Below are 16,428 nucleotides of genomic sequence, written 5' to 3' on the forward strand. Positions count from 1 at the left end.
TCAAAATAATAATTATTTTAAAAAGAAATCTTACTGGACCCAAACTTTTGAACGGTTTGTACTTTCTATGTTATTAAAACTTTAGCCTGGAGTTATCAGACAACTCTCAGAAGGACAGTCATATTCTGGGCCTCTATGTCCAGGAACATGGGAAAACTAGGAGTTTGTACTCTGCAAGCTGAGGGAAAAACCAGGGCATGGAAATACTGAGCCAAATTCATCAGCCAAGTCTCCACAGCTCAGTGATCACAGCACATCAATACAGTGACAAAGAGAGTCTGTTCTGAGCCATAGGGTGACAGTGTGTGCTTGAGATTGTTGCAGATTGTTAGGGTTTAATTTACAATAGGGTTGTTGGGAGAAGAAAAGCTTCATCTTCATGTAGACCTGAAGGGCCAATGGGGACATTCACACTAAAGTAACTGTTAATCGTGCATTCATCTGTCAAAATAAAAACATACAGTAAGACTTAAAGATGTGAAAAAAAAAACCAATTCAAAAACTGTCAAAAAAACCTCACTTTTATATCTACAGTAAATCAATAAAGAGTGGACAACTGAGCTGAACAAATGAAACAGTCTGATTTTATTGACAGTTACTTGCCTTTAATCCACTTAATATATCCTGCTTCATTTACCAATCTGATGTGTCTATTGTGAAGGAATTTTTTAATTAATCATATCTAACATTCCTTTTTCTTGCAGGATTAACATGTTTTTGAAAACTAAATGTCCCCAATGTCCACCAAAATTAGTGTGTGTTATATAACAAAAGAGGAAACAAAACTAGACGGCTGTCTAAATACATAACCTCAAGACTTGAGTAGCAAGTTGAAGTATCAAGAAATCCAAATTTGCTTTTACCTAGTAACAGAAAATTACACATATGATAAACCAATCATACTAGAGAAAAATTATGTAGGCCTAATGAATCATGTCACCTTTGCCATGCACTTCTTCTATATAAACTGTTGTACTCTTTTTGTCCAGGGGATTCTCTCCGAAATTGGTCTGAGATCCTCCCGGCCGTGATTAAAGCATATTCGAAGGCATTGTCTGGAGTCTGTCTGATTACTACTGAGCGGCAGGCTAGACACTACATATATTACTTCTATTCCCAAGAGATGGTCTTTAGTGGAACACTAGAGACCTGATAGTGTTCAAAAGGGGTGAGACATTGTCCGACTCAAAGCAGGTGTCGAAGAGAAGATGCAGAGTATAAATTTATAGGTGTCACAGAGGAGACGTCTAGGGTGTCAAAGTGGAGATTTAAGTCAGGTGCGTTCCTATTCATCCTAGTAATACATTCTGCTGTGTGTCAAATCCTGACTCTGGGTGAATGAAAATGTAACTCTTAATCTACCCTGAAAAAAAAGGGTATAAAGCATTTTGAAGTGTAAAGGTCAATAATAAGGAAGGCAGAGGGTCAGCTTGCCATTGCGTCTCATGTGAATATGAAGGAACTCGCACTGTTATCCTTTATTTGATACCCACAGGTTAAGCAGCAGAGATGATTTTCCCATCCAACCAACCACATTATTCACTTTCCTGTACCCCAGTAACATTCAGTAATTGGTTTATTGTTAAAAGCCATCAGCTGTGCAATACTGAGGATTTCTTGTCTATAGAAAAGTCTCAATTAGCAGCCCATGGCCTCCACTCAAGGGCATTATGCCTAATGGACCAATTAGACAGTACTGTCCTCTAAATGCCAGAGTTGAATGAATTAAGAGCTAGACACGAATTAAGTCCTAGACACCTTGTTTGCATCACATTTCTCTTACTGAAAAAGTCAGTATTTATACAGAGTAAATATATTCTAATAGCCAATTACTACAAGATTCACCCTCTTGAAGCACTTATTGTGGTACTTAGGCACTGAGACTTAATTATAAAAAACATTTTTTGAGAATATAATAACAACTGACTCTAGAATCACATATTGTGAAGGTTCTGTAAATGGAATGGAATGGAATTAAATTTGAACCCTTTCAACAATCAAACTGACTAGCGTGTGTCAGAATCCTGGTAATATCACAAACAGTGATCATCCAGCTCTCCCTAGTGGTGAATTACAGAAACTCACCATTAGTGTAAGATCTACCATGTCACTCAAACAAGCTCACAGAAACGACACAAAATGTGTCAGGAACTGTGTCCCACAAACATGTATAAATACTGAAAATCCTATGAAGACATATAAACAAAGCGATAAGCTAATATGCTAATCACTCAATTGAAATCAAAACATATTTCGATGTAGAAACACATATTATGATTTTGAACCCTGCACTGGCTCAAGTATCAGTGTGGTGGTCCATTGTGTTGACTGATTGGTCGTAAGTGCATGTGAGGGTCTTAGTACCGAGGGATTAGCATCAGCGCTAGTGAGAGAACAGGAGCTGACAGTAGTTGGGCTTCAGTAATCAATTAGCAAAATGAAGGAGGCTTTGTGGGTGAACAAAAACAGTGCTTGGCCACATTAAATCAAAATCACACTCCAGAGGCTATTCAGTAAAATCTGCACTTGTCTGTTTTTTTAGTGACTCCATGGGCTGTTACTCAAGGGCAGTAGCATACTTGATGTCAGACGGTATTTTGTGGCCTGTTGTCTGATTAGTTGTTTACATCATCAACTCCAACTAAGAAAAGAAACCCCACAGCTACAACCCAGGGAAACAATCTGTGGGCACTGCCTATTGAATTAGATAGGGAGATTGTTGTTTTGCAAGGCATCTTTATATCTGGCTAAATTATAGTAAATACTGTGTACTGTGCAGTGACCCCAAAAAGTATTTGAACCCTTCCAGACACTTAGGTCAAACTTCATGTCAGAAAGAAATAAATGTCAGAAAATGTTCATAATGTTTTGTCTTTGTAATTTCAAGCCTAAAAAACTCCTCTGTGCTTTGAAAGTGTACTTTTGCACTCATTCTTTAATAAATAATAAAACTAATAAATTAACAAGCCAAACAAAGCCACTTTGATGTTCTGTTTTATAATACAAAGATATGTATACATTAAGTGACACCAAAGTGTCCAAATTCTTTTTGGGGCCACTAGGCAAATTCAAGCATGAACTAAATCGTAAATAAGTAGCAAATGCATCCACCCATCTAGTACAGTTACAGTAAATTCCCTCTAATACGTAAGCACTGCTCTTTATTTTGAACTTATTTAAGTGAAAGAACTTTACTGAAATGTACACAGGTATCTGAACACCAACAAAACGATCTCCTCCACACTAAAGTGAGATCTTGCCAAATATTTTAGTAGTCAAGTTATTTTAGCTTTCAGCAATATGTATTTGTGGGTGTTTTCTTTGGTACCATGACATAAGCCAATGTGTGACATCACAGAAAGTCAGTTTTTTTGAACCAATCAAATTAAGCTGCTGGGTGGGGAGGGAGGAACTGTGTCCGAGCAGACAGTGGCCTAGTGTTCTTCACTCTGACTCAGGTCATTATAACCTCCTCACACACCTATAAGAGTAGAAAGAAGCTCAAACTCAATGCTGCTTCTGTGTAACATGTTTTCTTTATGGCAACAGTCCCCACCCGCTTTTTTCTTGTTGTAGATATGCAAGTAGCACAGCTTTCTGCAGCTTGTTGAGAGCAGGAAATGTTCGGTTTTAAGCGTGTTTACAGTGACCAATCCATTCCTCTTACATTTAACTGCTTAACTTTCCTTATTAAACTGTGAAACATTTTAAATTGAACCACCATGGAACTGATTTGCCATACATGGATGGTGTAGCTTCAGAAAGTTACAACTTCTACTCAATTATACAAATATGAAGAGGAGTTCAGCATGAATGTGGCAACAGCAGGACATGCTATACATTATAACTCCCTCTTATGTGTACCAGTAAAGTCCGCAGGTTTTAAGGGAGTTTACCATGCTCATTGTAATGCAGAGTTCCTAAGGGTCAGTGATAGGCTCGTCTCCTGGGAAGAGAATGATAGGAATGTCCAGGCCCCAAAATCACAGTTCAGTCAATTCTAAATCACTCAATCACCCACCTGGAGGTCACAGTTGACTGACGATGAAGGAGGCTCCCTAAAGTAATTACAAAATTAAATAGAGAAGGAGAGCAAAAAGGCAAAGAATATGCACAGAGACAGAAAAGGCGTCCCTCAAAAGGTTTTTGGGGTACCTCTGTGGGACGTAAGGGAAGCGTAACACTTTTGTGTGATGCTTCATGTTGAAGTGAATTCGAGGAAATGGGGTTTGTGATCAGATAAACCGAGACGGATGTTGATATCAGGAAGCTAATACCAAAATACTAAGTTAATAGAGTTTGTTTAAATGCTTTTAAATGTGCCTGACTTTGCTTCTTTGAATATTTGTGGTTCACTGTGAGAGTAAAGTCAAATCCAATGAACCAACTGAATGGACATCATTAGAGGAGCAGATTGTTGACTATATTAACCCAGAGAAACATACTTGTGGGTTATGTGGTGCAGTGCTCTTAACTTAAGGCTGCTCAGACATACAACCCTGCTGAAAAAAATAGCATATGCTGGTAAAGGTAGGTTTTGAAGCTGGTATGCTGGTTTGAGCTGGTTTATGCTGGTCAAGTGCTGGTCCTATACTGGTCCTTGCTGGTCCTATGCTGGTCCATGCTGGTCCTATGCCATTCCTATGCTGGACCAGAGCTGGTCCTATGCTGGTCCATGCTGTTCATATGCTGTTCCTATGCTGGTCCAGAGCTGGTCCTATGCTGGTCCATGCTGTTCCTATATGCTGGACCAGAGCTGGTCCTATGCTGGTCCATGCTGTTCCTATATGCTGGACCAGAGCTGGTCCTATGCTGGTCCATGCTGTTCATATGCTGTTCCTATGCTGGTCCAGAGCTGGTCCTATGCTGGTCCATGCTGTTCCTATATGCTGGACCAGAGCTGGTCCTATGCTGGTCCATGCTGTTCATATGCTGTTCCTATGCTGGTCCAGAGCTGGTCCTATGCTGGTCCATGCTGTTCCTATATGCTGGACCAGAGCTGGTCCTATGCTGGTCCATGCTGTTCATATGCTGTTCCTATGCTGTTCCTATGCTGGTCCAGAGCTGGTCCTATGCTGGTCCATGCTGTTCCTATTCTGGTCCAGAGCTGGTTCTATGCTGGTCCATGCTGGACCTGGACCAGCTTAGGACCAGCATTGAACCAGCATTGGACCAGCATTGGACCAGCATAGGACCAGCATGGACCAGCATTGGACCAGCAAAATGATCAATTGGATGTTCAATTGGATTGAGATCTGGGGAATTTGGAGGTCAGGGCAACACTTTGAAGTCTTCATTAACTCTTGAACTGTGCATCCTGGTGTCATCATTTCCCCAGGTAAATGGTGCACACATACATGGCCATCAAAGCAGGGGTCATCATAGGCACTCTGAGTGGTCTCCGGTTACGCAGCCTCATATGCAGCAGAATGCAATGCACTGTGTGTTGAAACATTCCTCCCATAACCATCATTAAAATCTAATGTGACATGTGCCACAGCAGACCTTCTGATGGCTCAGACCAGACGGGATAGCCTCCGTTGCCCTCGTGCATCAATTAACCTGTTGCCGGTTTTTGGTTTGTCCCTCCTCAGACCACTGTTGGTAAATTCTCACCACTGCTGACCGGGAGCAACCCACAAGCCCTGCTGTTTTCAGAGACACTCTGACCCCGTCGCTTTGGCAATACAATTTGGCACTTGTCAAAGTCGCTCAGATCTTTATTCCGGCCCATTTCTCCTGCATCTAACACGTTGATTACGAGAGCGGATTGTTTGCTTACCATCTATTCTAACCAGACCTTAATATGTGACCTTGTTATGAGATGATCAATGACATTTGCTTCACATGTGATGTTCATAATATTTTGGCTCATCAGTGTAGATAATTGTATATATAACAAGTCTACCCCACATTGTGACCTCACATACAATTACACTTGCAAACTCACACTATTTTTAGACTCATTAGATAGAATCATTTATTTATTTATTTGGTGATAGCAATTCTACTCCCCATTGTGATTTCACATACAAACACAATTGCAAACTCAGACTAACACGCATACCTTTATTTCCAGGATCATTATAGTGTGTGCTGCGACTGACTGTCTGTAGAAATTAGGTAATTATGTACACCATGCACACTGACAAACCCTAGACCAGCACAGTGTAGACAAGGAAAAAAACACAACAGTGGACAACAGCTATCCATTCAGGCCATTCTCAAACTCAGTCTGACCCTTACCAAGACTTCCCTGGGAAAGATGAGCTTGACGGGGCGGGGGGCTGGAGGGGTGATGTGTTTTTTTCCATGCTGTGTATTTTCCGATGTGTGTAATATATCACTGTATGGGCTAAATGGATGTATTGTAAATCAGAAAAACTGCAGAGCGGAACTTCCTTGCAAATCGATGATGTCACTTTTAGGGTCAATGTACTTTTTCAGCGTATTACAGTATCTGATTAATTTAAGGAAAACAAAGAAAATATGCTACTAACTCTTTTAAGGTGATCTGGTCTGCTGCAGTATTGAGGCCAGAAAAATCAAAGAGGGACTTTTGGGAGTGAAACACAGCCATTTAAACTCAACAGTGCAAAGTACGTCATGCATAAGCCACAGACCACAACCATCAACATTTCGGTGAAAAACGGTAGGTAAACAATAATACAAGCATTATATTTTATATTTATCTAACCACTAAAAATGACACATTCTACATGACTACTTTGCTATATTTAGAGGACTTCCCAGGCAGGTGTTATCACAGCAAGAAAGAGATCAAAGATATTAGGCTATTGTGAGTGTTTTATTAAAGCTGAATTTGATTAATGCAGAACATTTATTGATTTTAGAAGATTCCTTCCTCTCGATGTGAATTCAGAAATGCAGTGACAACCTCCAGAAAATATGATCATGATGCCATAAATTATGCCAACAAATCCAAACCAAGCCACTGTAAAAACATACAAATGACCTTCTATACACAACTATACATCAGGTACAGGACACAGCCACGCATAACATGAGCAGTGCAGGAATGAATCAAAAACTGCAGCAGCAGCACCAGTCTACTTCACCAATCTCTGTATGAAATTTACTGAAAATTCCACTTTACTATTGGAATTGTGGCAAAAAGAGTGTCTGATCTCTCCTCAGACAGCTTCACTGCTGAATCTGAACTTAAATTGGCTCAGATTCCACAAATCAGTATTTGGCCACAAGTGAGTAAATGTTGTCTTAAAGGTGCCCTAGAACTTTTTTTAAAAAGATGTCATATAAGTCTAAGGTGTCCCCTGAATGTGTCTGTGAAGTTTCAGCTCAAAATACCCCATAGATTTTTTTTAATTCATTTTTTTAACTGCCTATTTTGGGGCATAATTAGAAATGAGCCAATTCAGGGTGTGTGGCCCTTTAAATCTGGTGCTCCACGCCCCAAGAGCTCACGCTTGCCTTAAACAACATAAAAAAAGTTCAAACAGCTAATATAACCCTCAAAATGGATCTTTACAAAGTGTTCGTCATGCAGCATGTCTAATCGCGTAAGTACAGTGTTTATTTTGATGTTTACATTGATTCTGAATGAGTTTGAGGCTGTGCTCCGTGGCTAACGGCTATTGCTACACTGTTGGAGAGATTTATAAAGAATGAAGTTGTGTTTATGCATTATACAGACTGCAAGTGTTTAAAAATGAAAATAGCGACGGCTCTTGTCTCCGTGAATACAGTAAGAAACGATGGTAACTTTAACCACATTTAACAGTACATTAGCAACATGCTAACGAAACATTTAGAAAGACAATTTACAAATATCACTAAAAATATCATGTTATCATGAATCATGTCAGTTATTATTGCTCCATCTGCCATTTTTTGCTATTGTCCTTGCTTGCTTATATATGCAAATATTGGGGGCGTACACCCCGACTGTTACGTAACAGTCGGTGTTATGTTGAGATTCGCCTCTTCTTCTGAGATCTTTTAAACAAATGAGATTTATATAAGAAGGAGGAAACAATGGAGTTTGAGACTCACTGTATGTCATTTCCGTGTACTGAACTCTTGTTATTTAACTATGCCGAGGTAAATTCAATTTTTGAATCTAGGGCACCTTTAACTAAAAGTAGTTAGACAATCCCAGACAAATGACAAAAATATTCTATATTATTATCTACACTATACAAATATTCTGTTACTACAATGCTACTACTTTTAACCCTCATCTTCATTGTATGGTGAATGGGGTTTCGATTAGAGTGTGCATTAAAGACTCACAAAAAATGAAACATCTAAATAATATCCAATATAACCAGACAGAAGGAGAAATTATGTACAATTAGCTGCCTAAAACAATGAATAGAATGAGGATACAACAGCATCTCAAACTCTCTCTTGTTCTCAGTGTTCACTCACTTAAACAGATATTAAACAGAGCTGCTTGTTTAAAATTGCTTTTCCATCATTCATTAAATCTGAGGATTTAATCTATAATCAAAAAGAACAAGACCATTTTTTGTGTCATCCATACTTGAAAGCCACATATTGCCATGGTAATACTACTATTTGAACTTTAGTCAACACAAAAGTGACACAAAAACTAACAATACTTTTTACAGCATTTATTAATCGATAAGATTATTAAAATTAATACTTTTATTCAGCAAGGACGCATTAAATTGATCAAAAGTGATAGTCAAGATATTTATAATGTTACAAAAGATTTATTTTGATGTAAATGCTGTTCTTTTGAACTTTCTATTTATAAAATAATTCTAAAAATGCATATCATGGTTTTCACAAAAATATTAAGCAGCACAACTATTTTCAACATTGATAATAAAAAGAAATGTTTCTTGAGCAGCAAATCAGCATATTAGAATGAATTCTGAAGGATCATGTGACACTGAAGAAGACTGGAGTAATTACACTGAAAATTCAGCTTGCTATCACAGGAATAAATTACATTTTAAAATATATTCAAATAGAAAAAAAAATATTTTAACAATATTTCTGTCTTCACTGTATTTTTGATTAAATGTGCTCTAAGCGATGTCACACGTTTTTAGGCCAAAACATTTTTTGTCACATACAGCAAACATTTCCTCACTATCCGCTAGCTGCCTGTCCCCTGAACACACTGTAAAAAAACGCGGTCTCTGTAGTCGCCACAAGCTCCAAAAACGGAAACAAAAACAAACTGGTGCAGTCTGGACCACGAAACATAATAAACATGCTCCAGCCGAGGAGGAGGGGGAGGAGGAGGAGGAGGGAGGGTCTAGCTAGCCTCTGTTTTGTTTGACAACACTTCGAACGTCAACAGGAAGTTACTCCACCCAGGATCGCTTAGAGCACCTTTAAATAAACGAGAGACTGTCCATAGGTGCGTTTACACAACACCGTTTTCAACTAAAAACGGAAAACTTTTTATGCATTTTGTTCCATTCATTTACACGAAAATGGCATTTTGGGGGTCTGAAAATGCAAATTTTTGAAAATAGTTTTAAAGTTTATTTTTTAAAAAAACGATACTGTTATTGTCTCCGTGTAAACTACGAATTTGTGAAAACAGTGACGTCATGCATATGCGTATTAGGCGCGTAGTTTTTTTTTACAAAGTGACATCGCCAACTACTGACCTAGGAGCATAATATATTTTAATAGCTTTTGCAGTTCAGTGTGAATGACAATGTTGTCATCTGTACATGAAAAACGCAAACGAAAAACTATTCCGTATTTAGTACATCATTGTCATGTAAACGTACCCTCTGTTTTGCCCGTGTTCTAATTCCTTACTTGTTGTCATGTTTTCTGATTAGTACACACCTGCTCCCTGTTCTGTTAATGATCCTCCTCCGTGTATTAATCTTTAACGCTCTTCACCGAGCACTTACACAGATACACACAGGAGTGTTTGAAAGCATCCCTAATATATCCGCTGATAGACGCCTGATTTCAAACATGAAATACTCTCATGTGTATCTGTATAAGTGCTCGGTGAAGAGCGTCAAAGATGTCTATTTACATCATGTTTTTGAAGCGTTGATCATTGTAGCCAATCACAGACATCTCTGTTGAGCTCGTGAACACAATGGCCAATCAGAGGTGTTTAAGAATCCGCTCAACAGTGCTCAAAATGCTAGGGGGAAATGCTGGCATCGTCACATTTTTAAAATGTCAATACCGACTTGGTACCGAAGTCAGTATTTTTGACAACCCTAGCTGAATGTGTAGCTTCTGACAGGGCCGGCCCAAGGCATAGGCGACAATGGCAGTTGCCTAGGGCGCAAAATGACTGGGGGAGCTGCACAAAAGTTTTTTTCTCGGAAGAGCACCCTCTTGTGACCATCGTGCGCTCCTACACCCATATATTAAGCAAATACTGACAATTAAGAATTTTAGTACTGATCGATCATCGAACTGATTAAAATACTGTTAGAATAAAATAAAATTGACATCAACGAAAAAACTGATTTTTAGACAGCACTGACACTGTGGAACATTTTTGCTTGAGTTAACTGCTTATTTAATTTTACTTTATTTTCTTTAAAATAAATGTAAGCTTCTGTAATGATGTTTTAATTTCAGTTACATTACTGCTTGCTTTTAATTCACCAAAAAGTGATCAGGCGTGTTGAGTTTTGAAACTGTTCTGTAATTCTGAAAATATAATAGTTTTTTGCAATTTTTGTTGATTTGCACTTTAATTTGTAATTTAATTTTTGTGTTATTCTTTAGGTGACTATAAGTCAAATTTGTATATTATCACAATTGATTTACTACTTTTTATTTATGTTAATACTTATTAGTATGTTATGTTATGTTATGTTATGTTATGTTATGTTATGTTATGTTATGTTATTATAGTAAAGTTTTGAAAAATCTGCATTTTCTGAATTTTTTAATGGTGGGAATCTAAAATCTCGCCTAGGGCACCAACAGAGCCTGGGCCGGCCCTGGCTTCAGATATATCTTCGAGTTCATTAAAAGTTGCTAGTTATTCGTTCATTCTGCGTCACGCATTATCTGTTGGACTTAAACTACACGCACCTCTGACAGAAGTAATATGACCTATGAGCAATAATAACATTGACAGGACTAATAAACGCTGTTCAAAAATTTTACTGTTCATTGTGAATTCATGATACTTAATGTAAATAACTAATATTAACATGTAAAACCTTATTATAAAGTGCTGGCAAATGTTTAGACATTTATTACTTAAAATTTCTAATGATTTTAAAAGTGCTAGCAGTTAAAAGAGATAAAAAGTCAGACTGATGAGGCTCTTCAGGTCAGTGGAGAGCATCTAAAGTTACATGGTTGTTTGGATGACTGCCTTTTGAAAAAGTGAGCTCATTAACTAACCTGCACAGAGAGGATATGAAAGATTTACTTTATTCTGACAGTTTATCCCCCAATTTTTGGCCACTCCAGACGTCTGAGCACATAATTGTGTTGAAAAATGTAGGCCGTGGCGTGCTACTACTCCAAGCTTTGAACAGCGATGGAAGCATACACAACAATATCTCAATAAAAGAGAGGTCACCTGCCTTCTCTGAACAGTTCTATAGGTGCTGTCAGAAATTGGCATCAAACAAAACAATGTTTACCTACATTTACCTGTGCATGTCACCTAATTCAGAGTTTGCACAGGCAGCCACATCAAACCTGATGATAAGCAGACACACATAGACACTTTGTTCTCTATACGAAGGATGCTGTTAAATGGTTGGTGAGGCACTGGACCTATACGCAGGGATGGATTATGATGTGGTCGTAACGGACCTTTCTGAAGGCTCCCCGATACTCCGATTGTTTGAGGTTAGGGTTAATACGTCCCTTCAGATGCGCTATAATCTCTGCAAGTGCTTCCTTAAGACTGACACAGACAAAATTTCTTTCAACTTGAATATTTACAGTTCAAAAAAAAAAAAATCTTCTTATCATAAAAATACGGTATCACAATGTCAAGGCCTGTAGAACAAACCATTATAACATCTCACAGGTCCTTTCAGTGCATCTATTGGTTTACTCTTAAAAAATAATATTTTTTTGGTCAAGCAAATGACCAAATGACCAAATAAATACCTGCATTATATCAAAAATAAAACAACAGAAGCATTTGCTTTATAATATAAATACAACACTGGACCAGAAATCAAATACCTGAAATAGACATCTATCTAGATTTAAAATCACATGCATGTAGGAGTTCAATAAAGTTACTAATCTGCCAGGCATTTAAGATCATAAGATCTACAACTGATGAAGCATCTCTTTCTCTCTCTCACACACACACAACAGCCAAAATGTCCTCACTTAACTCTCTTTGTCCTCACTCCAATGGTCTAAATCTCAAACCGGTCCTCACAAAGATAGATGTATAACACACACACACACACTGATTAAAGTTTAAGCATGGCTGGTTTCATTTGATTCATTCTATTCTAAATCATCAGTAAAAACTATAAGTATAATCATATCAAGAAATCATATCAAGTATGCATAGTGACCTCGGTCATCATCTTACCTGTCTACAACTCTGTCATGTTCTTTACATCACATAAAGGCCTACAGGTGTCAGATTTGCCAGTTTTTCTGAAAAATCTACCACAATCTGACACTGGTTTCCCATTAACACACTGTAAAACTTTGTCAAAAAACCTAAAAGTATACTTCATGTTTGATTTAAGTCAAATGTATTATTTAATATGACTAAATCAACCAAAATATATACTGTACTGTCTGTACAACAGCAATTAAAGTAATTTTAAGGGTCAACTCAGGTAGAAATAGTTTAGTTTGTACTGTAATTACTTTGTAAAGAGTTATGCAAAATTCCTTCAGTGCAACTTTGTGACTTACATGATGTCAATATAGTACTAAATGTGCACTTAAAATATTTAAAAGCATTCACCTACCTTCCATCACATGAAGCGCAGATGAGAGACACAAGGCGAGATGCGCACCAACGAGCCACGACAGGAGGCTAAACGAATGCAGTGATGTTAAACGCAAATACAGTACAGCATATCCACAATTGTTTGCATGAAGCAATTATCTATATTCATCCCATCAACTTACCGAAGTTTCATTTTGTTCAGAAGTATGAGCATAAGATTAGTGCAAAAACGTGGATATCAACACTCCCAGAGTGTTGTCACCCACTCTTCTCTCTCCTCTCTCACTTCTCTCCTCCTGACTGACTCTCCAGTCTCTCACTTCAGACTGTCTGAACAAAGACTGCCTCAGTCTCCGCACTATGCAGCGCTACGGACTGCTGAAATCCGACCCCGAAAATTCTCTGAGAAGCGACGGTCTCCACTCTTTCAAATCCGTTTTAGTGCAGTGACCCCATAAACAGCTCGGCTGTTCAATCCCTCAACAAATATGAGGGTTTTTTAATCATCCTTGGCTGTTACAACACGCGTCGGTGTTGCTCACGAATCTTTTCATGTCGCACTGAGAAGAAAATATGAAATGCGTTTTTTGTTTCACGAATTTACTCTCGACGAAATGCTCAAGTAGAAAACATCTACAGTACTCTTTAGGGAAACAAAACAAGCATATTGTCACAATATTGTAGCGTTAAAGCTGTTCAATCTCAATGCCAAACTAGTCGGCCAAACCGGAGAGAAAGTTTTTTAGGCCTTTATGCTGCTAATAAGTTGTTGTTGTGTGGTTAGTCAAGTAGGTAAACTCAATTCCTTGTGGTAGGTTATATTTATCACGTTCAAAAGTTTCTGGAAAAAAAGTCTCTTCATGCTCACCAAGGCTGAATTTATTTGACAGTTAAAAAAACATTGTGAAATATTATAATAGTCTAAAATAACTGTTTTCTATTTTAATGTATTATAAAATGTAATTAATTCCTGTGAAGGCAAAGCTGACTTTTTTAGCTTCATTTATATAGTCTGAAGTCACGTGATCCTTCAGAAATCATTCTAAAATGCTGATTTGGTGCTGAAGAAACAGTTCGTATTATTATCAATGTTGAAAACAGTATTTTAGTGGAAACTCTGATATATAGGCTACTTTTTAAGAAAACATTTGTATCATTATAAATGTATTTACTGTCCTTTTTGACCAATTTAATGCATCCTCCGCATGCTGAATAAAAGTATTACTTTCTACAACTTTTTTGAACAGTAGTGTTTGTTTACATGAACAACAGACCTTATTGCATTTGGCAGATGCTTTTACCCAAAGCAACTTGCACAGTTCATGCATTCCCTAAGAATCGAACAATGACCTTGGAGATTTATTTATTTATTTGTTTGTTTATTTTATAAATAAAACTTCAATTCCAAAAACCTTTTAGAAGTTCCCTGGCTCGAAAAATCTCCTTCACTTTTGGGTTTAAGGACTGATCCTTAAACCCAGATCAGTAATTCTGATCAGCGATTTCTTATAGACAATATTGGGACACCATGATCAAATTTAGAAGCCTTAATTTTTGTATTCATCTTCCGCATTTCCAATTTTGATTTACAAAAGTTAATATTTTGAGTTCTATGCTTAATATTTTCCATTAACACGCAAGAACAAATATCTTGATTTATCAAACAAAGGTTCTTTCCACCATTTTTAAGTTAAAAATGGATTTCCTCTTTATTCCCTGGTGCTTTTAAGACAAGAGTACATGCTTAGGGAATCCTTGTACCATACCGAGCAAACTCCTGAGAGACCTACTTGAAGATAACGTCTATGAAGGACCACCCAGGAAGCAAAAGCCTTTTTTGATTTTCACCAGGGGGCTTTTAAACCCCATACTGTCCCCACAGAGACATGCAGAGCTGCCTCAAGGCACTCATACCTTTCTCTGAAACAATGCAACAAATCAGGGGTACAGATCCTGTGTCAGACAGAAGACTTTGGTCCTGAACAAAAGAGCCTTCTCCACGAGAGACCTTCCTATTCTTCACTAGCACACTCTCCCTGTTATCATCACGAGAGTCCTCATCCCGGTTCAGTTAAGCTCTCGTATTTCAGCCCACAAAAGTCTACAAGATAAAGCGTTTTGTTAAGTTGATAAATTAATGGGTGATTCTTGTCAACAACCTGCAATTAGCTAGTCTTGAAATGTTAATGGTTTTGTGTGAAAGCCTTTGAAATCCTGGAGAATGCAGATGACCTGACATGCACCACTAATTGGAGCACTAACTTGTGCTCAGGGAATGAGCGATTCTTGCAGAAATATTTTATGATTGTGAAGCTGGATGATTTGCCATCTGAGAATAAACACACTTAGTGCTGGTCATATAGTTAGAATATCATCAAAAAGTTGATTTATTTCACTAATTCCATTCAAAAAGTGAAACTTGTATATTATGTTCATTACACACAGACTGATATATTTCAAATGTTTATTTCTTTTAATTTTGATGATTATAACTGACAACTAAGTAAAATCCCAAATTCAGTATCTCAGAAAATTAAAATATTGTGAAAAGGTTCATTATTGAAGACACCTGGTGCCACACTCTAATCAGCTAATTAACTCAAAAGGCCTTTAAATGGTCTCTCAGTCTAGTTCTGTAGGCTACACAATCATGGGGAAGACTGCTGACTTGACAGTTGTCCAAAAGACGACCATTGACACCTTGCACAAGGAGGACAAGACACAAAAGGTCATTGCAAAAGAGGCTGGCTGTTCACAGAGCTCTGTGTCCAAGCACATTTATAGAGAGGCGAAGGGAAGGAAAAGATGTGGTAGAAAAAGTGTACAAGCAATAGGGATAACCGCACCCTGGAGAGGATTGTGAAACAAAACCCATTCAAAAATGTGGGGGAGATTCACAAAGAGTGGACTGCAGCTGGAGTCAGTGCTTCAAGAACCACTACGCACAGACATATGCAAGACATGGGTTTCAGCTGTCGCATTCCTTGTTTCAAGCCACTCTTGAACAGTCAGCGTCAGAAGCGTCTCGCCTGCGCTAAAGACAAAAAGGACTGGACTGCTGCTGAGTGGTCCAAAGTTATGTTCTCTGATGAAAGTAAATTTTGCATTTCCTTTGGAAATCCCATAGTCTGGAGGAAGAGAGGAGAGGCACACAATCCACGTTGCTTGAGGTCCAGTGTAACGTTTCCACAGTCAGTGATGGTTTAGGGTGCCATGTCATCTGCTGGTGTTGGTCCACTGTGTTTTCTGAGGTCCAAGGTCAACTCAGCTGTATACCAGGAAGTTTTAGAGCACTTCATGCTTCCTGCTGCTGACCAACTTTATGGAGATGCAGATTTCATTTTCCAACAGGACTTGGCACCTGCACACAGTGCCAAAGCTACCAGTACCTGGTTTAAGGACCATGGTATCCCTGTGCTTAATTGGCCAGCAAACTCGCCTGACATTAACCCCATAGAAAATCTATGGGGTATTGTGAAGAGGAAGATGCGATATGCCAGACCCAACAATGCAAAAGAGCTGAAGGC

The 16,428-nt window shown here is 38.2% G+C and overlaps 1 protein-coding gene across 4 annotated transcripts in view; it reads right to left on the reverse strand.

The window, feature by feature from the left end:
• col15a1b (collagen, type XV, alpha 1b) overlaps nucleotides 1–13,684 on the reverse strand; it is a 56,365-nt gene extending 42,681 nt beyond the window's left edge. For 3 of the 4 annotated variants that reach the window (XM_048163839.1, XM_048163840.1, XM_048163836.1), the window contains exons 1-2: nucleotides 13,084–13,683; nucleotides 12,921–12,988 (exon numbers count right to left, since the gene is read on the reverse strand). In XM_048163839.1, coding sequence (XP_048019796.1) covers nucleotides 12,921–12,988; nucleotides 13,084–13,115 — 100 coding nt within the window. In that variant the 5' untranslated portion in view covers nucleotides 13,116–13,683. Of the gene's footprint in view, nucleotides 1–12,920; nucleotides 12,989–13,083 lie in introns of all 4 variants that reach the window. The other variant, XM_048163837.1, reaches the window with a different exon arrangement.
• Between the last annotated feature and the right edge of the window lie 2,744 nt (nucleotides 13,685–16,428).

This window comes from Megalobrama amblycephala, linkage group LG17 (assembly GCF_018812025.1).
Source record: "Megalobrama amblycephala isolate DHTTF-2021 linkage group LG17, ASM1881202v1, whole genome shotgun sequence".
Classification (NCBI taxonomy): domain Eukaryota; kingdom Metazoa; phylum Chordata; class Actinopteri; order Cypriniformes; family Xenocyprididae; genus Megalobrama; species Megalobrama amblycephala.